Source organism: Leopardus geoffroyi, chromosome D3 (assembly GCF_018350155.1).
Source record: "Leopardus geoffroyi isolate Oge1 chromosome D3, O.geoffroyi_Oge1_pat1.0, whole genome shotgun sequence".
Classification (NCBI taxonomy): domain Eukaryota; kingdom Metazoa; phylum Chordata; class Mammalia; order Carnivora; family Felidae; genus Leopardus; species Leopardus geoffroyi.
This window is the reverse complement of record NC_059339.1, coordinates 65863012-65888463: the sequence shown is the minus strand read 5'-3', so window position 1 is coordinate 65888463 and position 25452 is coordinate 65863012. Positions and strand designations below refer to the sequence as shown.

Sequence of the window (25452 nt, the reverse complement as noted above, 5' to 3'; positions counted from 1 at the left end):
CAGAGAAAAGAAAAGATAAATACAGACACCGGCTTTTTCCAAATAATGGATTTTGGCCAAATGTAAGTCTTTCTTAAAGCTGCATTTATAGAGGATCTGTCCCCTCCCCCTTGCCTTCTTCCCCCCATCTTGTATCCTCACCCCATCGTGCTAAACTAGAATGTGTGAGATGGGGGAAGGGTGTCCTACCAAGTCCTCTGATGGTTCATCCCTGTCCTGCAGGGGAGGGGTGGGGGGGGGTGCTGAGCCACGTGCCTTCTCACAAAGGGCTCCTGAGGGTTAGGGGCTCAATGTCGTAAAAAGATTAAATAACAAGAGTTACTGACCATGCAAGAGGGGCTGGGTTTGTAATTTAGGGGTGCAAGACTAAAACACCATTCACTTGAAAGTGAGATGTGTTGCTGACAGCCTATATTTCTACTCAAACAGAAATAGAAGACCACAGTCGTTTCTGTATAATTCCCTTTGTATGCAAATCAAACCCTCTTTTGATGATTTGTTACCCATCCCATCCCTTGTCAGACACATGCTTGACCATGGAAAACCCCTCAGATGGGCAATGTGTGAACAGCGTAAGTGCGCCCCATTTTAAGAAAATCCCGATACCATCTTGTGAACTTAACCGTTTAATGACAGCATGTTTATGAATACTACTAAAGAAAAAACATTTGTTTAAAACATGATTTGAATGTTGAAAAAGATCAGTTTTCATCTTATGACATTTCCAGAAATATTTCTGTTATGTAAAGGAAGGCACATTGGCATTTCCAGTGAATTTAAGTTCCTAACCCCAAATCTGGAGAACATCTTCTCGTGACTCAAGAACAAATCTCAGAACATTAAAAATTTCCTGCCTTTTCTCCAGGTAAGCCCTCCATCTATTACTTGACTCAGAGTAATTACTTGATGGTCACACTGATTTCATCAGTTTATGGGAGAGAGAGAAGAATCAACACTTCCAAGGTGGGAGGGACTGAATCCCTCCCTGTCATGAAACCAGTAAGAATTCAAGGCTGAGAGCAGGGATGCGTTCACTCCAGATGGCAGGGGCTCCCTAGGGGCAGAGCTAGGGCCAAACCATCCTATCGCCTTCCAGGCTGATGCATGTTTCCTGGAAATGTGCATGGCTCCATAAAATGACTGAGTTGGAGGCTCATGCCACCAATCCCTGTCCCCTTCTTGATGAGTTCTCTTTAGGGATGTGGCTTATTTTGCAGAAGAGGGCAAATTCCCTTCAAAGGGAGCTCTTATGGTATGATTTGTGAGTATGAAGTCTAAACTAACGGTATCTTTGATAAATGTTGTACATCTTAGAACAGAGAGGTTCCTAAATGGTGACTAGACACGTATTTCCCTATGTGGGGAAAAACTAGGGTGTAGGCTTGCTTGGGGAAAGAATCACAGAACAGACAGAAAGGGAGTTTGCGTGGCTTTCAGCCTGGGGACCTGGATGACCTGATGAAGGCTGAGTACACAGTGACATGTTTTGGAAAAGGCAGCCTAGGAGACATCATAGGCCTGGTACTTTGTTATGGTTGATGCTCTTCTGTTTTTCTCCTGGGATAGGTAGTAGATGCGATTGGCCTCTGGGTAGGTAACTTTGCTGAGTGGAAGCTTGTAGATGGCAGGGTTGTTGGTCGTCAGGAGCAGGAAGGTGAGTGCTGAGAGGCAAAAGGGCCAGGTGCATGGTGGCAGTCCAAACTGGGCAGGGGCAGAAAGGAGACACACAAGAGAAGCCTTGATTATATCAGATGCTTTGGCCTGTTTCATCAGCCCTTAACACTCCCCTACAGTCCTGGGTAGAGGACGGGATGCTTTGAGAGGAATAATACTTCTTGACCAATATAAATAAAAGCATGTCAGTGCTGTCTGCCTGAATAGTAACAGGTGGATGCACATTCTCCAAAATGCAGCCATTGGAATCCTATTACAATATGGCTTTATGTAGAAGTCATGTTTTGCCTTGGGCTGTCTGGCTAGGTTATACCTTCAACTCTAGGAACTGACCATTGCCTGCCTCTCCCATAGCCCCTGTTGAAGGAGTGGCATTGGCAGCCATGTTGTAGCTCACGATCTTTATCTCTTTGGTCACAGCTGATTGGACTCCAGCAATGCGACTTCCACAGGCAGATGGCCTGGGAGTTGAATCCCTCTTTTGAGAATTTGAACTAAGAGAGACTGGGCTCTTGGTCTGAAAGGACTGGAGAGCCAACCAGTGCTGGGTGGCCGCTAGGGGGCTGTGTGCAGCAGAAGAAACCCACCACAGACACAGGGAGATAGAACAGACATCTGGAGAGAGGCAGAGATGTAATGTCCTAGTCCTAGGGGTTGGAGGTGGAGGGTAGCTGCCTCTATTCTCAAGGCTCCCCCATTCCCAGCTCTCCTTCTCATGGTGTTGACCTATTTTTTCTTCCTTAAGATGCCCTGAGGCTTTTCAAAACAAAATGTTTATTTATTTTTGAGAGAAAGAGAGAGAACAGTGAGGGGCAGAGAGAGAGAGAATGGGAGACGGAGGATGATCCAAGGTGGGCTCTGTGCTACAGCAGAGTGCCCAATGTGGGGCTCGAACTCGTGAACCAAACTGTGAGATCATGACCTGAGCCAAAGTTGGACACTTACCCGACTGAGCCACCCAGGCGGCCCATGCCCTGCGGCTTTTTAATACACCTCTCACTCTTCCTTGAGATCACTTGAGTGGAGAGCTTGGTGATAAGGAGTCTGCAGACTCAACTATAAGGCTGACCAAATCATGTTCCCCCACACCCAACCTCATTTCCTTATAAGCAGTAAAGACCTCAGAAAACACCACGGGGATAACAATGCCAGTAAAGTGCTGCTCGAAGATGGCACTGCTGGGTGAAACTTGGAGAAGGACTACAGCAGCCAGAACCATGGCCATAAAAATACCCACGAGTAATGAATTCCACCCAACAAGTCTCTCCAAAGCCCTGCTCACACTACACAGTGTGTTTTGGGAAGAACCCTCTGGAACCCCACAGTGGGAAAGGAAGTAGGTCTGGAGTTCACATCTCAGACCCACATCTCAGCTCCAACCACCTTGTTAAAGTTATTTCATCCATCTGAAACCTATTTCCTCAATAGTAAAGTAGGGATAACAGTGTCCACTCAGACAGTTAATGCCTAGTGCATATTAAGGACTCATAAACAGCCCTCAGCACTCAGTAAACAGCGGTCATGATTGTCAAGTGGGGGGGGGGGGGGCAAGTGGAAGACAGGGCTGCGTGTATGAGTGCCAGTGAGGAAGCAGAGGAGTGCAGCTCCCAAGTGCTCTGTCTGTGGAGGGTGTGAAGGGGCTCGTAAATGTCACTTGACATTTTTATATTGTTCTTCAAGCAGATTGGACATTCCTTCCACGGGAGTAAATAGCCTGCCCTTTTTTGTCTCCCTGAGAGGGTTCAGCATAGTGTCCTAAACATAGTAGGCACACAGAAAGTAAACTCGAGTTCAAAAAAAGTTTAAGTGGAATGGTATTGCCTCTAACTTCTCTGCCCGCAGAGGAAAAGGGCCAGTCATCCTCTAAATGCCTATGATCAGAAACAAAAGCCTCCTGTTTGCATCCCTTCCAGTACCTTGCCCAGGGAAGGCATGTGACACATATTCACTGGCTGGACAGTCAGGTGGAAGGACGGGTACAAGAATGATGGGAAAGCCTGGAGTGCAAAGGAGCCGCAGAGACCATACTCCATGCTCTAGTTACCCGCCCATTCTTCTGATGGCTGACCAATCAGCCCCAGCTCTTAGATTCCCCATGGTGCAGGCTTGCTATCTTAGGGTTTTATTCATTCATCATTTCTTGAGCACCTATTATGGGCTGGGTATTGTAATAGGTACTATGGATAAAGACTAGAATACAGCCGGGCCCCTGTTCTGAAGGAGCACATGGGCTGAAGTTGGAAAAGGAAGAATATGTATAAGGCTCGTCACCATACTGTACGTCAAGTGTCATAGCAGAGGCATGTACAAGATTCACCAGAGCCCAGAGGAGGATTTAGCCCACTGGGAGACATAGGATGGTATCAGGGAAGGCGGGTTCTATTGCTTAGAAAATTCCTTCCTATGCTAAGTTCAACCTGCCCAGTTTCCTTAAGGGTGAGGAAGGGATTTGTGCAGGTGTGAGTAAAATGCCCACCTTCATCCCTACCTTCAGGACCACTGGGACTTTTCCTGGTTGCTTTTATCAAATGTGCCCTTGAACCCTTATCTAAAAGGGGGAGGCATCAACTGTGGGCTGAGCCCTCAACACTCTGTGCCGGACCGGGGGCCCTACCCAGTGTACGTGGGGGCTGGGGCTGGCCATGCGGCTTCTCCTGTCTCAGACACCACCTCACACTAGGGCTCAGACAAGGAAGGGATTCTTGGACTGGTGCATGTGCACATAGCCACCAGCGCTGGCTTCTCTCAGGTATTGCTGGGGCTTGGTTCCCTGTCTTCCCTGGAGACTTCCCTCATGACCCCCTCAACTCCTAGCTGCCAACGGATGAACGGAGATGTACCCTGGCCCATAAGTTAGTTGGGCAGTTGATCTATAAACATACAAAAAAATTAAATAATAAAGATTTAAAACTAGTTCTAGGGGATGATGCAGCCGAAAGAATTCGAGTTACAAGATAGTGTTCTTCAAATTGTCCTTCTATAACAAGCTCCACTGGCCCCCTGACAATGGGGTCTGTTTAACCGGTGGTTGACATCGAACCTTTAGAGACCCAGCTCCTTCTGTCTAGCAGGTGCTGAGGCAAGCGGTGTGATTTGAGATGAGAAGGATGAGTTGGGGAAGGGTCCCCGGAGGACAGGCTTGCATTGGCTGTGGGGAGCTGAAAGAACGGGGGAAGGGCGTTGTGGCACGTTCTTAGCCGACGCTGACTCACCACGGACAGCATGTTAGCCAGCGCAGCACCCAGGTAGGCCGCAAACAGTGCTGGGAAAAGAACCAAGAAACAGTCCAGTGACTGACGGTGCCTCAAGCTTAGTCTACATATTATCTCCCCAGACATTTTATGCCACAAATGCTATCTCTCAGATTAAAATAAAACTTGAATTATGTTTCTATTAGTTGACAGCCCTGAAATGTGTTAAATTCCAGGCAAATGCCGGTACAGCTAAGACAGCAGATGAACTTTGTTAAAAAAGGGCCAGAATGGAGTGATTATGGTTCTCTTGGGTCCCACCACCTTGCATTCTAGCAAAGGAACATTTAGCAGCATAAACCGTACATGAAAATTTTACTATACAGCCAAGGCAAGTGGATCCCAGAGCTCCCCGCTGGAATATTTCACCGCGAGTTATTAATGTAATACGGTTTCCAGGGAGGAACAGCATTCTCTAAGCTTGAGGAAGACCGAATATGCCCACTGCCTTGTCTTCCCGGCTCTGCCTGCAGAGGGTGCGGCCAGGCTGGCCACTGGGAAGAGCCACGTGCCGGTAAGAGGTGACGCTCTGTGAAAACGAGCAAGTGTAATTGGGCTTTGCTTCCCAACTCTCAATTTCTCAACTGAAAGCATCTCAATTGTCCTCAGGATATTAACAACAGCAAATCTTTATTAAAGAGTCACTGAGCACCTGGCTGGTAGCCATGTGACCACATCCTTCAGCATTCCTCTGGCATAAGCATTATTGGCAGGTCCTAATGATGAGTATTTGGGTGCTTAAAGTTAATCTCTGTATCTGAGGTAAATCACCCAATTCTATACATAAAGATTAATTTGAGTAAGGGTTGCTCTGTCGGTTGGCTCCAATCACCAGCCAGGAGAGTAGCCATCACAGAGACAACCCATGAACAACAACCCAACAGCCACCGTCTAAAAGTTCTGTCTTCATGTGGCTGAACACTCTGTGTTCCGTGAAAACAGTTTTTACTGTGTGACTCGTTGAACAACCACTCAAAACCATTTTAGATATAAACGCTTTTGTGAAGCAAACGATCCTCCCATTTATCTTTGGGGGATCCACAGAATCTTCAGGGTGGTTTTCCCCGCAGGGACAGTCACAGGTGGCGCCGAAGGTGCAAAGGGAGCTAGTGGTGGTCCCTACCACAGGCGATGGCCAGGAAGTGGGTCTGCCAGGTGATGACGTAGAACATGCCTCCTATGGCAATGCAGGCCAGCGTGCTGTTGAAGCCACACAGGCCGAAGTAGATGGAGTCCAAGGGCGTTGCAATAGTGAGGGCTGCGAGAGAAGGCAGGCATCAGTGTTGAGTTCGGGGTGGGGGGGGGTGGGTCTCGTGGGGCTTGCCTGCCCTTCCTGAAAACCACCATAGTTCTCAAAGCCCAGACCAATCATCCTCTTAGGCATTTATAAAAAAGAACTTCCGATTTTATTCAGTGAAAAGATAACTAAAGGAAACAAATGGCCATAGAGTCACACGAGTATTAGTGGTGATGTCGTTATAGGTAGAAGAGAGCCTTTTGAGTATAGACTCTGCAGACTTTTAAATTTTTTTTTTCAACGTTTATTTATTTTTGGGACAGAGAGAGACAGAGCATGAACGAGGGAGGGGCAGAGAGAGAGGGAGACACAGAATCGGAAACAGGCTCCAGGCTCTGAGCCATCAGCCCAGAGCCCGACGCGCGGCTCGAACTCACGGACCGCGAGATCGTGACCTGGCTGAAGTCGGACGCTTAACCGACTGCGCCACCCAGGCGCCCCTCTGCAGCCTTTTAAAGCAGAGAAGTTCCTTTCCCTGCCAAGAAAGAGGACTTTTCCTTCTTTACTGATATTTTTTTTAAGAGAGAGAGAGAGAAACCACACAAGTGGTGCAGGAGGTGGGGAGAGAGAAAGAGAGAGAGAGAGAGAGAGAGAGAGAGAGAGAGAGAGAATCTTAATCCATGCTGAGCATGGAGCCAAACGTGGGGCTCCATCCCATGACCCTGGGATCATGACCTTAGCCAAATCAAGAGTTGGACGCTAACCGATTGAGCCACCCAGGCGCTCCTTCACTGATATCTCCGTGTTCTCTAGTGGAATATCATCCCTTGAGACAAGACTTAAAATACAAACATGACTGGAATTAACCTCTCCAAACTTTAAATTTATACTAAGGTGTAACTGACTAACACCGAATCCTTTCGGGAAGGGAGCTTTTGCTCAGAAACGCATGAGGGCACTGGCACCCAAAGTAGGGAACCAGGGTACAATGGAAGGGGGGAAAGTTTGTAGGAATAAGTGGGGGTGGGGAGGTGGGTATCGAAAACACCTGTCACCATTTTCTTCGGAGCTGACTCGAGACACTAACATCCGTATGGCCCATTAACACGTCAGAAGCGATGACACTAACCTGCCAACATCCCCATGGTGGAGCCGATCGCAGCGTGTAGGCAAATGAGAGGTGAAGATATGAACAGAGCTATGAGGAAAATGCCTCCAGTCCAGGGGTTGTCACAGCCATACACCTGGCCGACTCCAACAGGGATGGCTCTCAAGAGCTGCAGGTGCAAAGGGTCACATGCAGTTAAGGAGGCAGAAGAGACAACTTGAACCTTGGCTGGAAAAGATTCGTGCCAAGCCTTGTACACCAACAGTTCGCAACAGGTTTCTGAGACATTTTTATCCAAATAGGTTAACTCTAAAAGGAACACAAGCCTTATTGTTTTAATCTTGCGTTCTTAGAACAATAGGAGTTTAGGGTGTTAAGTTTCCTTTCTTTAGGAATATGAGTGTAAGGCACTCAACCCCCAGTGAAGAGACACTAAAAACTTTTCAAATGAGGGTATTATTCATCAGTAAAGCAGGAGATGTCTGATCAAAGTTGGGGTTTAAAAGCTCTCCTGTAACACTAAAAAAAAACCCTAAAATTATGACCAAAAGGCTGAATATTATGTGAAAGAGTAGTCCTTTGTGTTTCCAAGAATAAGGTGTCTGGGCTGTGGTCACGTTAGCTCAGTCTGGGTGAACAGCTGGATTCGTATCCAGAGAAGAATCCCTGAGAAGGTAGTATCATGGTATGCGCGTTTTTGATTGAGAAGCCAAGTAAATGGTGACTGATAGACGAGTCCCTGCTTGCATCAGGCCTCCGTGTATCTCAGGGGGTGCGGGGCCTGTCCGCAAACGTGAAGGGTTTGATGAGTCCAGGGTCCACTGCCTTGTGGGCACTTGCACATGTGTTATGCAGTTCCAGAAAAGGATCCTGGGCATGCAGCCTTCCCCAGCAACTGGCATTGGGGTCCTATGGTTTGGAAGGTTGGCCAAAGGCCCTTGAGCTAGGAAAGTGCATAAGGGAGGGGGCTGTGGGCCACACAGGGGACACTCGGGTATGTCTTACCCCTCAGACAGTGAGCTGAGGAGAAACAGAGTCCTGGGGCGAGGGTGTACGTATATTAGGAGGGGGCAGCTCTTCTCTCAGCCCATGCCCTCTGGGGGTGTGCGGAGATAGGAGGACACTAAGGGGCTGTGGGTTGGCCTAGTGGGCTAACCCTCCAGACTCTGTCTTCTGTTACCCCAGGAACAGAGAACAGGGTGGGGGCCCTGGCATTACCACGTGGGTCAGGGTGGGCAGGTGGGAGAGCTTCATACAGAGGCAGTGGTGCTGGGCAGTTTAGTCCTGAGCTGTGACACCATCCAGGGGGCCCTGCAGTGGCCAAGGAGCTGAGGAACTCATGGGGTTTCAACATTGTTGGGAGTTTTAGACCCTCTCTCTGACATTTACTTGTTTCCCCAACACTCCAGGCTCTCATGAATGGTTAAAAAGACGAAACATATTAGTCCTTATTATAATCCATTTAATTGGCTAGAAAGTTATTTCTACAAAAAGTTAAAAAAATTTTTAATGTTTATTTTTTAGAGAGACAGAGACAGAGCTTGAGTGGGGGAGGGGCAGAGAGAGAGGGAGACATGGAATCCAAAGTAGGCTCCAGGCTCTGAACTGTCAGCACAGAGCCTGACACGAGGCTCGAACTCACAAACTGTGAGATCATGAGCTGAGCTGAAGTCAGGTGCTTAACCGACTGAGCCACCCAGGCGCCCCTAGAAAGTTACTTCTTAAAATGGCAACCGCCAAAAATTGAATTTTTCTTTCTTGGAACTTGGGGGTTCTAAAATATTTGTACAGGATTCCCTAGCTGTTTTTCAATTCTGCAAAATGCCTAGATATCTTTCCATTGAACATGTGGCACAGAGAATGCAAAATGTCTTAAACTTACTTTTCCTAACATCAGCTCCTCAGAGCCAACAGTTTAGAGCGATTATGCCTCCAAGAGATGTTGCTGGGGTAAATACCATGGAAAGGAAGCTTATGGAGTGAATTGCCAACCTTTTCTCACCTCTGGCTCATGAGGGTCCTCTCTCACACACACACGAATCAACAAGGATGAAGCTAACACTAACACAAATATTTCTTTTACTAAATAATGTGCCTTAGTGTAAATGCACAGTCCTTTCTACCATGCTGTGCTGTTGTGTACTATGAAATGCTAAATGAAACTAGGCATCATTATTTCTGAAAGGTCCTCAACAAGCCCAAGTGGCTTTGTGGTTAGATGATGAATTGCCAATAACAAAGTTGTAGAGTGGGCCCAGACCATGGGGTAGTTTAGTGTAATGCAATGCAGGAGAACCTCAGACAAAATGTCTTCTTAATTATCTTGGAAGACTTCCAGAGGCCAGCATTATATACAAAATACTTATTAAAAACATTAAAAGTTCTGATATATAGACATTTCTTAATGGAGGAACACCTGCACTTTATGGTGTGACCTTGGAAAGCCAATGGAATCAACTCTGGAGGTTGGAACAGAGACTTTAGCCCACAGGTGGCTGTGTGATATGTATGCCTTTAATGGTTCAGTGAGATTGATGGAAAGAAATAGATAATGTAAGTTGAATGAAAACTGGAAGAAAGCATCAAAAAGACTTTTTCCAAAAGGAAAAAGGAAAGAAACCAGTTCCAACAGTCAGGAGGCCAGAGTGCTAATCTTTAAAAAAAAATTTTTTTAATGTTTATTTATTTTTGAGAGAGAGAGAGAGAGAGAGAGAGAGAGAGAGAGAGAACAAGCAGGGGAGGAGCAGAGAGAGAGGGAGACACAGAATCCGAAGCAGGCTCCAGGCTCTGAGCTGTCATCATAGAGCCTGATGCGGGACTCGAACTCACAAACCGTGAGATCATGACCTGAGCCGAAGCTGGACGCACAACCGACTGAACCACCCAGGCGTCCCTAGAGTGCTAATCTTGACTTTGCTCTTCACTAGTTAGCTGTGTGACCTCAGGCCTCAGTTTTTTCCTCTGTGCTATGACAGTGTGGCACCAGAAATAGTCTTGTTAGCTTCTAGAAAGAGAAAGGAAAAGGATGGTGGCTAATGAGATACTGCACGTCCACTGCCTTGTATGGTATGATTGTTAATAGTCATCATTTGTGGATGCTTCTGATGTGCAGAGTCAGTAAATACCACTTTAACATTGCATTTGGACAGACGCTGCCTTCTTGGCTTCCGTGTTACCTACCAAGGGCACTTGGACCTCTGACCAGGTGATGTTGGGCACGGAGGATGGAGGCTGCAGCAGCATCGTGGGGAAGAAGAGGTTGTAGTGGCCGGTGGCTGCCAGGTACAGGGTCACAGCGATGTTGAAGGGCAGCGTGAAGACGGGGAGGTCCCACTTGCTGAAGATGGTGCCCAGGGCACTGGAGAGGATGGGGCTGCAACAGAAACACAAGAGACTGTTCAAGAAGCTCCGGTCCTGACACTAGACTGAGCAGGAGTAGAGGGGTCCCTGGACTTTCCTGAGGAAAAGCAGCCCGCTGGGTATGTTCTCTGAGCCCGACTGGCCCTGAGCAGGTCTCCCTCTGGCCCCCTCCGTGGGCCTGGCACGGTGATGGGGCAGATGCCCAGGCTCCATTTCAGAAAGCGGGAAGACCTAAGGCAAGGGGTCACAGAACTTCCTTGATAAGTCATATAGCTCCACGCTCAGGCATGAGGAGAGAGGACAAGCTGGGGGAGTGACCAGGGAGGGGGATCTCATTCATTTGTCCATTCATCCATTCATTCAACAAATGTTTGTTGAGCAGCTAAGAGTTCCAAGCCTCCATCCAGAGTGTCCTATGATTTCTGGAGGAGAAAGGGAGCTGATCCCTGATCCTCTGAGGGCTCTGTCTGGTGGCTGGTCTTTTAGCCCACGCTAGGAGGTTGTCTCAGTCTGGTCAGGGGGTTCTAAGGACAGGAAAAAGCTGGGTGTGGCGGGGGTGGGGGAGGCAGGAGGAATGAGAAGGTTTCCAGAAACTGACAGGAAGGTATAGGGTGGCTCTTCACCTTTCTCTGTCCTCTGGTTGAGTAGGACCAGAAACCCTGTTAAGTCTTAAAAAAAAAGAGTAAAGAAGGGCTCCTGAGCGGCTAAGTCAGTTAAGCATCTGACTCTTGGTTTTGGCTCAGGTCATGATCTCACAGTTTGTGAGTTCAAGCCCCACATCAGGCTCTGTGCTGACATCACGGGGCCTGCTTGGGATTCTCTTTCTCTCCCTCTGTCTCTGCTCCTCCCCAGCTCATTCTCTCTCTCTCAAAAATAAATTAAAAGAAAAAAAAGAGTCAAGAATGGTAGGTAATGAGAGTGCCCGCAGATCACCTGGCACAGTGCTGTCGCTGTATGACATTAGCAGTTATTTCCAGTGGATGTTTCTGTGAAAGCTAAGTCAATGCCACCTTAAAATTGAGTTTAGACAGACAGTTGGGAGCTGGGATGAAAAGGTTGGCAGCCCTTGACTGCACCCACAGCCTTAGGAGCAAACTTACCAAGACATGGACATAATGATGACAGGGAACAGAAGCCACCAGTAGTAGTTGCCCTTGTCTGAGAACACAGCCATCAGCAGCCCCACCAGCACCCCGTTGTAGCCGTGAAGTCCTGCTGTGATGGCGGACCTGGGGGGATGGAGGAGGGCTGGTGAAGGGGGGACTCCCCAGGGCTAAGGAGGGCCACTGCCTTCTTGGTTTTCCTTCTGACTCACATTTTCCTCAGCTGGGGCCTGACTGCATATACACCTTCAAGAAGATGGCTCCTCTGAGAATGGGAAGGGAAGACATCAACCCTTTGCATTTCCCTGGACAGTGTGTAGATGTTACCAAATAATCAGGGAATGGTTGTGTTTAGTTATTAGTGTCCTTATTCTGAGGAGTTTCTGAGCTTGGAGGCCAGCAGTGAGGAGACGGGAAATGGTCCCCATGGGAAGCGACTTCTGGCTTCATGCTTGGACCCTGGGTCTCCTGGAACTTACCTGTCCTGGCTCAGGATGAGGGCTGTCAAAGTGGACACAACAGTTCCCAAGCAGCCGGAGATGGCCCACCAGGGGTTCTGGACGAAGAGGCCAAGGACGATGAGGATGCCACTGAGGGGGTTGTTCACAAACATCACCTGTGACGTGCCCCGGAGGACCCAGTCAAGGAACTGGAACACTGGGGATTTGTCTAAAATGAACCAGGGCAGGGAGTCGGTCAATGCTCAGGTGTGCTGGCCCTGGGGGAGACTTCAGTGGGCGGATGGAGGGTCGGGGAAGCTCCATGTCCAATGTGGGTTCACAGGGCACCAGCCTCTGCTGTCACCTGCCCCAGAAGAGGGTAAACCAAGAACCCAAGAGGGTGTTTGACTGCCCAGAAAACTCTTCAGACCCATCGCCAGCTGGTTGTGGTCTTTAGGTTGTTTTTCAAGCAGTGGGGATAAGGTACCCTGAGCTATCTATGTCTCTGTGATAGGGGCATGAATTTTCAAGAAGACGTATCCAAAAAGATAATTCTTTTGCTGCCTAGAGGGTGTCAAACCCATGGCCTGAGCCCTGGGAAGATTCCTAGAAAGAACTTACCTGAATAGTAGATATAATTCTTCCAAGAGTCATCTGTAGGGTGGGCACTTTTTTAGAACGCTGACTCTAGAATCCCATGCCTAAATGCCCATCCCCTGATGGGATATTTGTTGAGCACAACTGCTAACATTCAGAAATGAGAGCTCACACACTGACATGTATTGTATTTCTACCCCAAGAGACTGCGTTTGCGTCCTACCAGCAAAATCCCTGTCCCTTCTAAAAGACCGAAATGGCACTCAGTCTAGTCTATCAAGAAGGCACTGTGCCTTCTGGGGATGGCTGGAAGTGACACTTTAGGGGTAGGGTCAAGGGCTTTGCTCCCAGGACCTTTACCTTTAAGACCCTCACCACACTCCTTCATCTCCCCTGTGATGTAGCTGAGGGCTCTGCTGACCCTCTTCCCACTGGCGGCCATGTGACTCTGAATCCAGGAAGTCTTGGAAACGTTCCCTTCCACCTTTATCTCAGTGTTCTCCTCCATGGTGTCTAGATCCTGCCCGGGGACAAGAGACAGAAAGACACTCCCACATCCTGTGTTTCTCACCCTGAGAAGCGACACTTGTGCTGGCTCTGGGGCCAAGCTAATATTTTCATTTGCTATTTAGAGAAATTGCTATTTAATCATCTCCGTGTTTCTGTAGACTAGAACACCTTTTGTCTTGTTTGACATGTTACCTCACTTAATATGGCCAACAACCTTGCAGTACAACAGGATACTGTATTTATCCTCATTCTATGGGTGAGGGCTAGGGCATGGATGGAAGGTTCTCATTGGCAAAGGTCAAGGTCAAAGAGCAGAATTGATATTTAATCACAGATCTTTAGACTCTTTATTTAAACCATTACTTCTACTATACCACACTCTTTCCAGGTGAACTTATTCCTTATTCCACACCCCCCAACATGTCTAGTCTTTAAAATTTAACTGTCCATAAAATTAAACATATAAAGATTCTGTTTTTGAAAATTGGTACCAGCTTGTTTCCCAAATGCTTGAATGCCAGATTTAGAGAAGACAGATAACTAATTCAAATAAAAGGGATATGAAATTTTATAAAGTAGACTATGAAAAGTAGACATTTTTATCCCAGGTAATTATGTTTCTGGAAATATGAATTCAAGAGACATCTTTTCTGGCCCTCTCTCCCTAATCTGCTGCAGGTTCTGTGTCTGTAGGACCCTGCCCAATTCAGGCCACTCTTTACTCACCAGCAATTCAACCGTGGGCTTCCGGTACTGATAGGGAAAAGGGTCTTTGGTTTGCCTCTCCTGGTGTTCGCCTTTTCCAAACACTGGAGTTGAAAGAAAGCACATCATCAATTAGGACACCTCTACCCTGGCGTATTAGCAGCAAATTCTTACAGTTTTCCTATTCCACTTGAGGAAGTCCAGAACTGTTGTATCCTGCAGCTGGAAGACCCCTTTTCATATTACTGGTCAAGAACCCATTTGGGTTCTCACTTTGGGTAAAAAATGTACATCCCCATGTAAGCAGGACACTTTATACAGGAATTTAGGGAGTTCCGAGACTTGAGTGTTTCGGCCTTGGTGCTTTGGTTCCCTCTTGTGGTCAAGTGTGAGGATGGCAGGCTGGGCTCTGAACACCCTGTATTTTCAGACTGAAGGGACCATTCCCACTGAATTCATGAGCTTTCAGGGAACCTAAGCACTAGAAGGATGCATCAATGGCACCATGTGCCCACTTTTGAAAGGGCAGGGGCTGCAAATAACAGTGTTTTTGGGAAGTTACACTATGCTGAAGAAACAAACTAATTTTGGAATCTTTGAAAGAAAGGGTGGGAGCAAAGAAAACTCCTCTAGACGTTGAAGCCAGGTGCATGGCACCCTGATGGACCTGCTGCTTGTGTGTGAAGCCCCCCTCTGTCTTCCGTTGAGCAATTCCCAGGAAACCCGTATCTCAGTTTCCTTTGCACGCTCTGCTAGTGCTCCCCACCCCCTCGGCTCCCAACCACAGTGATAGAGGATGTTTGGAGGGGGATTGTTAGAAGAAAGCCACACAGTATTCCTTGACATGCTAGTGGCACCTGTCAAATACAAACCCCCGGGCTACAGGGTCCTCGAGCTAGCTCAATGCCCTCTCCATCTTGTGTGATGTTTTCCCACACCACCCCAGGCCTGTGTCTCTGGGATGGCCACTTTTGGTGAGAAACAACGAGGCCTAGATGCGCAAGTGCAAATGCAAGAATATCACTAATGCATCTTCTGGGAAGCACGCGGTTTGTAAAAAGGACACTAACAGGTCCTCCTCCACTTTGTCCCTTGCCAGCTGTGTGACTCTGGGCAAGTTGGTTCCCCTCCCTGAGATTGAAGGGGCAAAATTAGACTGGCCCTCTGCCCTGGCTCTTCACGTGGCTGCCTTGGAATCTGATTGGGGAGGACTCCTTGTACCCCCGCTTCCCCTGACTCCTCCCTGGCTTCCCCACCTGCTCATTTTTGGCTGCCCTCTGGACCTTCCCCTCTTGGCCTTTGGGAGCCCCCTTCCCTCTGTGGCTCTCCATCTGTTTCCTTGGCCTTGATATATTGACCGCTGCTGTAGATAAAAACTTTTCACCTCTAGTCTTGTAGGTCATTGGTAGTTTGTGGCTTGGCAGAAATTAGAATCTCATGGGGAGCTTTGAGAGATCCTTATGCCCACCCTGGCTAATCCCCAGACAAATTAGATTGGTGTCTCCAGGGATGGGATGCAGGTGATTCCAATACGTAGTCAAGGCCTATAGAGTCGGCTGCCTGTCCCAGTTCCAGCATCCCCCCGTTCCTGGGAGGGTATAGACACTGGGGTCATGGCTGTGGTCAGAGGTTGGGTTTGATAAGAATGAGCCTGGTCCTCATGTCTCTCCCTACTACCCTATGAAGTAGGTACTGCCATGGTCCCCATTCTAGAGATGAGTAAATTGAGGACCCAAAAGCAAGGAGGAGGCAGTGCACACCTTTGCTCCTTCTCCGAATGGATGACCACTCGATGTGGAACACGCTCCTGGGCTTGGGGGGCACGGCTTCTGAGCCCTCATCGGCTCTTGGGCTGGTTGTGGCTGGCTGCTCCCCACCAACACCTGGCCAGGGGCAAAATAAGACAGGTCGGTGTCTGCCCTGGCCTGTACCCTGTAAGAGTCAGGCAGGCAGCGCAGGGAAAATCACGTGCAGAAGCTGGAAAGGCAGGCACAGTGTGCTCTGAAGCTGCAGTAGTAATCACACTGGTGCATTGGATGCAAGCAGCATCTTCCCCCCTTCCTCCCACTAAAACATCCACTTCCTTTCCCTGCAGAAACCATATCACAGACCATAGACATGTCAAGAGCCAGTCTGCCTTATTACTCCAGCAAGAAACTACCCTAAGACCTACTTAACTGGGCCTAGGCCAGCGTGGATGGTGGACCTGAGCTGGCTGCCGTTTCTGCCCTTCAGCCAGTGCCTTGTCCGCCATCTGTGGCAGGGGGTGTGTGTGGCAGCTCCTCAATCTTGGCGGCCCTTTGGAACCACCAGCGTGCTTTAAAAGATGCAGGAACCCTATCCCGGACCAATTTAAAAAATTAAAGTTTTTAAATGCCCATTTTTATTTAAAAGATAGCTCCAGTGTGTAGCTTGGGTTGAGAATCACTAATGTGGGTTCTTCTTACTCAAAATGTGGTCCTGGGATCAGCATCATCAAATTCATCTTGGAGCATGTTATAAATGCAGAATCTCAGGTTCCACTGGACTGTCAGAATCAGAGTCTACTTCAACAAGATTCCCCAGCTGTTTCTGTGTACATTAAGTTTGACAAGCATGAGTCTATGGGGAGGTAAGGGTCTGGGGCTATGACCAGCTACAATAAACCCTCTGCTGAACTTTATTATTTCAGATTTCCACACCTGGGGGAGCACAGCACGCTCCTCACTTGGGACAGGGTTTCTCAAAGCTGGGTCTGAGAATCGACACCATCAAGTCACCCTGGCGGCTTGCTGGGATGCTCGTTCCTGTGCCCACCCCACATTGATCAGCTGGAGTATTTGGTGGTCCCCAAGTATGCAGCTTTAACACATTCTTTAACATTTTTTTTAATGTTTACTTATTTTTGAGAGAGAGAGAGAGAGAGAGAGACAGAGTGCTAACAGGGGAGGGGCAGGATAGAGGGAGACACAGAATCTGAAATGGCTCTAGGCTCTGAGCTGCCAGCACAGAGCCCAACATGGGGCTCAAACCCACGAACCACAAGATCTGGACCCAGGCCAAAGTCGCGCTTAGCCAACTAAGCCACCTAGGCACCCCTTAACACTTTCTGCTTGGAGCTCCAGTGGACTCTAGAGTTAGATGATTTAGTGGTTTGGAATAGCACCTGGGCATTGTTATCTGCACAAACTGCAAAACTGAGGCTCAGCATGGTTTCTGAAGCTTACCTACAAACAGTGAGCCATGTGACTCTCAGCCCCCAACCCTTTCCTCTGCATGTTGTTGCTCAGAGTCTGGTTTGTGGGCCAGCTCCACGGACATCAAATTCAGACTCTTGGGTCCCATCTCAGACTGACCAACCTGGAATCTTTTTTAAACCAAATCCCCAGCTAACTTGCGTGCACACTGAAGTTGAAAAACTGGTCTAGATCACACTTCTCAGATAAAAATGGCTTTAGCAAAGTTTAGAATATAGCAAGACCAACAATCAGAGAGTATGTGGGACACATATGAGCAAGGAGAGGGGTTTTGTCTATCTTCTCAGATTCAAAGGTAAAACATGCAACCATGTCCATTTCCTCTAGGCTCAGGGTGGGGAAGAAACTATTTCAGCATCCTGTCTGTGGGTCAGCATCGGGCCATAACTCCCCATGCTGGAGAAGCCCCCCCCCCCAACCCCAATCCCATGCTTGAGATACACCTGGAACATAAGCCTGCCATAGGACACCTGTGCAGACAGGTTTTGCACCAAGGGACAAGGGGGTATCATACATCACCTGATAAAGTGGGGCATTCTCCCAGAGCACCCATCCCAAGTGTGCATCTGCCAGGCTAGAAGGGCCCTTCTGCTGGCCCATTGCTTCTCGTTCCTTATATGTGGAGTGCCAGCTGCCCCAGCCACTCCTGGGCGGAGGAATATTTTACCTTAGCCTCCTAGACCGAGAATTGCATGGAGTTTCAAGATCACACTCTACCTCCTGTGTCCAGAAATATCAACTTACCAAAGTCACACCATTCATTAATCACAGCACAGCCAGGAGTTGCTCCCAGCTCTCCTGACACCCAATTTGAGGCTTTATAAATGGCTGCAGAAGGCCTGGCTCACCTTTCATGCCCTGGCCCTTCATTTTTAGCCTTCCAGATTCTGCTACCTGCTTAGGTCCCAGGAAAGTGGGGCAGGGCCCATATTACTATGTGTTCCTAGCGTTGATGTCTCAGCCACAAAAAGCAAAAACAAGAAGTATCTTTCCTTCCCTTGGCAACTTATTTTGGTCTTTATTTAGGGTGAGCTGGGGAGGAGGCATCACATATGGCCCGACACAGGGTTGGCTCTGGGTCTCACACGGGTATTACTGGGGTGCTGGGCTCCACCTCCAGGTGGAGGGCAGTGGCCCGTCTGGCTGTGCTGGATAACAGTTGAGAAAGAAAAGCGGGAACATTGCCACCAAGAAGACTGGAGATAAAGTAACACATTTCCCGCGGCTGTGAAAATACTTAAAGATAAGGGGATAGCAGTTTACTGCTGCTTTTGGGTCAGATTCCCAGGACTTTCATAATGGATAAAGGCGATTTCAAGAATATCATGAACACATCTATCAAATGTTCCAAAAATAAATGTTCCATTGATGTGGTGGGGGATACAAAGAAAACAACAGTAACACTGGCCAGGAACCAGGCTCACTCATCTCTGCATGGCGTTTTTCATTGACAGTTTCTCCAATGCAGGCATGGCTCTAAGAAAGAAATGTGTAGATGCCATAGGCAGCCCTTGCAAACTCAATCTATAGAACAATGGCAGATATTTTGGAGGGGTACCCTCCATTTCGATCTCATATTGTTATGAAGATAAGACAAAAGGCTCTGGGAAATATTTTGCAGGGCTCACATATCAGATACCTTTTCAGTGAGGCCACGTCCCTCGATGGCACATGACCCTCTGCCTCCTTCAGTCAGAAGGGCTCCTGGTCCCAGTGCACACCTGGCATTTTATACCTGCCTGCACTGACTCTTACCTTGTCAAGTGTCAATTATGTGTTCTTGTCTGTCACCTTCACAGGATGGTGAGGTCCTTGGAAGCCTGGGTTATACCTGATTGTCTTGGCTCCCCCAGCACCTACCATAAGCCTGGTATTCTGTAGGCACTCAGAAGCATTTGCTGAATAAATTGATGAGGGGTAATTATACTACACATTTTAGTCTCTGAATGGTATAACAATCATTGGATATTTCAGGGTGTAAACTATTTTTAAGAATAATATATCTCGTCATAATTGTTAAATGCTTGATAAATATTGAAATAAAGGTGAGAGTCTTTCATTGGTTGACAGAGGTAATAGCTGAGTTGTGTAGGGCTTTGCAGGTTACAGGGTAAGAGCTGATTATTTTCCGTGGTACTTGGATACAAGAAGGGAAGTTTATAAATGGTGATACAATGCTTGGCCATTTATGACCAACCAACCAGAAACCCAGGAATACTGTGAGAGTGGCTGGAAGAACCTGGTTAATTACAGAGAAAGAAACAGGTCACTGAAGACAGAGATCATGCTTGATAGGATTTGTTTTCAATAACCGGCATGTTCCACAGGTTCCTTCTGGGTGGCCACAAGCCCTAAGTGGTTCAGAGGTGGGGCTGGGTGTTCTATAGCCCAAGAGCAATTTTGTTCATAACTCACTTTTTCTGCCCCTAACATCATGGCACACATAGAAAATAGTGTGTGGCACGGTGTAGTAAATAGATAATGTTGTTTACGGCCAGAGGGCATAGGCCCTCGGACTCCAGCCCCACCAGGCCCACCTGGCCCCTCGGAGGGCCAGTGGTTGCTCTGCCAGCCCAGCTCTGTGTGCTCTGCTGTACACGGTTGGAAAGCTCTGTCCCTCATAGCCCGTGGGTAAACCTTAGCGGCTCACTAACTCCTCGGCCTGCCTGCCTTGTGTAGGAGCCGCAGCTCTCCTGCTCTGACAAGCTTTATTAAGCATCCCAATGCATGTAGCTTCACACTGCCATTTCAGGGGCACTGTGTCCGCCCTCGAGGATTGCCACCATCCTGTGTTTTTATGGGCAAGAGTCCAGCAACGCTTTCCTCCCGTTGACTCACACAAGGAAAGAACAGTTATGAGCCACAGTATTTGTTCAGAAACACTTTCTGGAGAGCAGTGTCCCATAGTACTTATGCCTCTACTGACGTCGAACGTACAGAAAACGTCAACCATTCAAATACCAGGGTTAAAAAAGAATTTGTAGAGGAGGCTGTCAAATACAATTTTGAAGCCTATTGGAATTTCTTTGAGAGGAACCGAGCAAACCCAAACCATGTATGACATCGTTCAGAGGATGAAAACTGATCTAGTCCATCTTACTGAAAGTCAATCTTTAATCAAGCAGGCCCACGCTGAAATTATTTCTACAAGTTGTCTTCCTCAGATTTTGAACAGGTGTCACTGTCTCCTGCAGGTGGATCGATGCCATCCACACATCACTTACAATGTCCAACATATGGAACATCTGGAACCTACCATCAAGATCCATTTGTTACTCCTCCCAAAACAAGAGTTACCCCCCAACCCCCCCCCACTCCAAACCCACCTGTGTATCATTCCATCTGTGACACCAAATAAAAGGCCAGGGAAAGTTTTGGGCCATTGTACACCAGCTTCTTCTCTGGTAGCGGTGTTTCCATACCCCTTGCCCCACATCCTCTTTCCTCTGTCTCCCTTCTCTCCATTATCTATGGCAGACATAGCTAATTAGTCATAGCAGTCTCTCTCAATATGTTCCCCAAACAGCCTCAGACTCCTTTTTAACACAATTCTCAGACAACCAATACTAATTATTTAGAGTTGGCACTTGAGAGTAAACTAATTTTCTCCCTCTAGCCTTAAAGGAAGGTGTCGATGATGTACAAGTTTGAGAGAAGGGGTATATCAAGGCTATGGTGTTGACAGCTAGCAGAGAGGCCTGGCCACAGGCATCTTCAAGCCTCACAGGATAGCCTTCCCTCAGCAAGGTCACAAAAGCTCATATCCTTTGGTGCCAGTTTTGGAGGAGATTGCATGCCTTACAAGGTTGTCTATTCTCTGATAAGATAACTTCAATATCCTGGAATCTTCCTTATAGGGTGGCTATCTGTCTTCCAGAAACACTCACTCTCTGTACGACACATAATATGTCTACAGTAATCTAAGATGGCTGTGTAAGAGAGGAGCACCAGAGGTACAGGTTGTTAAGTTGGGATGTTACGATGTTTGCATATACTGAGATTGTCTAGTTCTATTGGCATGTCTGAGGAAGGGTTACTGAGGAGAGGGGCCAAGATGCCTGGACCAGGTACCTCCACCCTGGAAACAGCACGTAATGATGCCTGGGAAGGAAGTTTTCAAATTTACTGCATTAGCTTCCCACAGTTCAAGTCCACATGGTGTTGCCCCAGGAACCACACTGATGTCAGAGCCATGGGTCACAAAATTGTGGAAAGGATAACAAATAGTGTGAAGGCTCACCCAGTGGGCAGCTAGTTCAGTAAGGGGATTGAAGGTGGATGGATTAACCAGGTTACATCACCACATGAGGTGTGAGTTGGGACCCCTGGACTTTTTTCCAGGCTCTTTTATCATCTGGACAGGTCTTTGGACAAACCATGGTTTCCTTATCTATAAAGTAAGGGCTTTGAACTATACCTATTTAATAGCTCTTTCAGCTAGAAGCTTCCAGAATCTAAACTCTCTTTAGAATACTTAGTAACATTCCCATCTCAGGACTAGCTTCCCCAGACACCACAGCCCAACAGAAGAAAGGGATAAAAAGATCAGCCTTTCTTTTTTTGTCTCTTCCTTTGAAAAGTCAGATGGTCTTGTTGGCTGGGGTGGGGGTGGGGGGACCTACGGTTCAGTTCTCTCCCACAAGACCTCTTACCTGGGCTCCTTTTGATGTTCTGCACAGGGTTGGAGGAATCTAGACCACTGGGATGTGGCAAGAAGCTTCTTTCAGACTGAGTGGCGTTTCTGGTCCTCAACTCCGGATGCTGGACTTTCCCCTAAACCCAAAGCCCTTCGCTTCCTGGATCCCTTCTGCCCATCCTCTTGCTGGTCCTCTGTAAGTTCACTTTACATTCCCTGATCCTATGCCTGGCACACGTCTTCCAGTTGAGAAAGGGTATCATGGAGGAGGAGGGAGAGGAAAGACAAATCTTCTTTTTGCAGCTTGCTCTCACACTGGCCTTCCTGACAAAAGATTACCTTCTACACACCCTGAGGAGGACTGGCTCTGGCTACCATGGTTCTCCCACCTGCTTTGATCAGGCAGGTTTCCTTTAAAGGGGCAGAGCGAGGGATTGTGTAGTAGGAGCTTCCCTGTCCTTCCTAAATTACTCCTTTCATTAGAAATTTGCTCTAGCACTTGCCTTTAAAGTAATCATCTAAGTGTTGTCTTCTCAGGGGGCCAATTTGCCTTCCAACCTCAATAAACTCCCTTAATTCCCCATATAGGCAGGGCACAGGCTGGGGAACAGTATTGCCATCAGCATCTTGATGGAAATTTCTGCATAGTCCAATAATAGATGCTGTCCTTCTGGTTCTGTGGAAAATTTCAGACCTGTCCTCCTTCTGACTTTTCCTGATGGGGGTCCCAGGGACTCACCATGAGACCCTCTCAGAGCAAGAAGGGCATGACCTAACTCCTGCCTCCAGAAAGGACTTGAGGTCTATATATTAGGAAAGATGGCCCTCCCACATCCCATAGGGCTGTGGGGTCTGGTGGGCTGGAGTTTGAGGAGGGGGGCCCAATCTAAACATGTTTTGTTTGGCTTTGTGGTATGATGGGTCAAGCATCACTCCCCCCACCCCCTCCCCAGCCAGCCCCAGGTTTGTGTATCTCCCCCTGCTGCACCCCTACCATGCACACACACACATACTCTGTCAGTGATGGGGTGTGAGGCGGCCTACCCAGGTTTAGAAATAAAACCTCACACTGAGGAAATTAGCTACACCTGAGTAGACAATCTCCCCACTGACGTCAAAGGCCCCCTTCCCACCATGCCAGGTGTTTTAGAACTGCCAAAGAGGGGTCCTGATCACGGAGATCCTTCTGAAGAAGAAAAGCAAACAAAGGGGGGAGGAGCTGGAGGGCCCAACATTCCATGGACAGGTGTGGAGCTGACTAGAGATCAGTCCCCTGCATAGGGTCCCTACTTTGGTATTGCTAGCTCAGGGCCCATGGATGTCTGCCAATGACACTTTTCCTTGTTCCCCAGCTGGCAGTCCTTGGCTCAGCCCTGCATGCCGTATCTGTTATCCTCTTGCTCTGGTCTTTCCTGAGGGTTCCTGAACTTCTTGTGGTGTAGTCCCTCCAGACCCCTAAGCATCCATCCGCCCTAGAAGTGACAGGAAATATGCCATCTGAGCACAACATGTAACTGGTGTGAAAAGACAGGAAATAATTCTGAGGAGCCATTCACAAGCTCACATGGAGCCCACGGGCAACTTAGACATGTAGAGTATATGTCATACACACTAAGGGTGGGGCAATCGAGTGCTGTCCTGTGAGACAGAAGATTAAGATGGAATCTTGTCCCAGATAGATCTTACTGAAGGCTGCAGCTCAGATACCACGGCTCCCCAAGACATCTGTCTATCTCTACAGATTATTTCCTTAAAGCCTCAATCAGAATTCACATTAGAACGAAGTTTTCTTCACAGATCTCATGGGTCCCTTCAACTCCACATTTCCAATCTTGTAGAGGGAGGAGGGATGCACTGACTACTAGGGGCTAAACTTGGGGAGGTCAGATTTTTCCAGAATAGGCCAGAGTTTAGGTGGAATAAATGCATGCTGAGTTAGATGGTCTCCAAGGAGCGACTTCCTTTACTTAATTCTGTTCCAGCAGCCCATTCAGCTGTAGGAGGGGGCTGGGGGCTCCTACTTATCTATTTACAGAGAGTAAGAAAGACTTTTTTTTTTTTTTTTTTTTTTTTTTTTTTTAGCAATTCCTCATCTCTCTCCTTGGAGTCTTGCAATTCTGGTTTCACTAGGGACAGAAGTGTTCCCTATGGATTCTTCTATCTTCTTTGAATGGCAAGAGGTGGGAAAAGCCGGGCAAGTAAAACAGTTTCACATAAAAAGTGAATGCCTTTCAAGTTGCCAAATGAAACTGTGGTTTATTGAGTAGAAAGCATACCCACACTGAAACTGCCAACTCCTAACTAGTTTGGATTATAGCTATCCCCAGACTCTCACAACCTTTATGACCCAAGGAAACAAAGCTCAGGCTCATATAGGAAGCATAAACAAACTGGGGCACATGGGTTTGATGTAACTACAAATGCAGGCCATGAAGATTTGAGTTTCCAAATGGGCAGATCTTAGAAGACTGACCCAAAGAAGAACTCCCCGAGAGGGGAGAGTGATAGGGGACAGTAATTCAAGGACAAGGCAGAGTTGGCTGATGTTGGCCCCTCAACTTGCATCTGCACAAGCAACCATGTTGAGCATTTTGGTAAACTAACCAAGTGGCTAAAGGCCAAGCTATAGGAAAATCTGTAAAGGCAACAATGGTATGCTTTTGGTACATTTGATCTCCATATTCTTAACTTTTTGTCATCTCAGTGATGCTTCTTTCTCATTCCTCTATAGGAATCCAGGGCCAGAATATCACAGAAACTATTGTTGGAAGAGAGAGGCTACATTGTCATCTGGTCTACCCCCACCCAAAGCAAGCATTCCCAACAGGCGTCTAGTACTGCCTTTGTTCTTGTATTGCCAAAGCAGGGAACTCAGGGTCTCACAGGACTATTTCTCAGACAACTTGCATTGAGAAAAAGCACCCTTATCCATTGATTCAAAGTCTGCCTGCTTGTCATTCCCACTTAGTTGTCCTTGTTCTACCCTCTAAAGTAATGCTGAGTAAGCTGACTTCTTCCATGTGCATTACCTCATACTGCAGATAGCCATGGCCCTAGCCATTTCTTTTCTTCTCCAAGCCAAATATAACAGTGTCATCATCATTTCTGATGAAATAAGGGGGCTTCAGACCTCATTCACCCAGCTTGGCCTCACCTAGCATGTCCTCCATTGCCAAAGACTCTCTCAAAGTATGCTACCCACTTTTTTCCTACTTTCCCCTCCTTTTTCATCCAACCTATTCTCAGAAGTGACTCCTTCAACTTAAGATGCAAATGATTGATCATGCTTATTATGTTACCTTCCTGGGATTGTTTATATTTTAACAGGTTCAAAGTCCTGACCTGAGGGGATGGCTAGGAATGTTTGGGCATCAGCTAATGGCAAGATAGAGGACAAGAGACAAGGCACAGAAATCTTCTTGGGACCCTTACCTTCTTTCTTGATACTTTTCCTGGACAGAAGACCAATCTAACCAGATAATTCACTCAAAATAACGAAACTGGTGCTGTGAACTTACATGACTTAGGCAATCTGTGGTGTTATCCTCATCATCACCTCAGGTGAGACTATTCACCTGGCCAGGCAAATTCCCAT

At 47.5% G+C, this 25452-nt stretch overlaps 1 protein-coding gene across 1 annotated transcript in view; it reads right to left on the bottom strand.

Moving 5' to 3' along the window:
• Positions 1–688: 688 nt before the first annotated feature.
• Positions 689–25452, bottom strand: part of SLC14A2 (solute carrier family 14 member 2) — a 505451-nt gene continuing 480687 nt past the window's right edge. The window contains exons 10-19 of the mRNA XM_045459754.1: positions 15746–15868; positions 14007–14089; positions 13131–13290; positions 12213–12402; positions 11731–11859; positions 10451–10643; positions 7292–7439; positions 6049–6183; positions 4887–4936; positions 689–1701 (exon numbers count right to left, since the gene is read on the bottom strand). Coding sequence (XP_045315710.1) covers positions 1501–1701; positions 4887–4936; positions 6049–6183; positions 7292–7439; positions 10451–10643; positions 11731–11859; positions 12213–12402; positions 13131–13290; positions 14007–14089; positions 15746–15868 — 1412 coding nt within the window. The 3' untranslated portion in view covers positions 689–1500. The remainder of the gene's footprint in view (positions 1702–4886; positions 4937–6048; positions 6184–7291; positions 7440–10450; positions 10644–11730; positions 11860–12212; positions 12403–13130; positions 13291–14006; positions 14090–15745; positions 15869–25452) is intronic.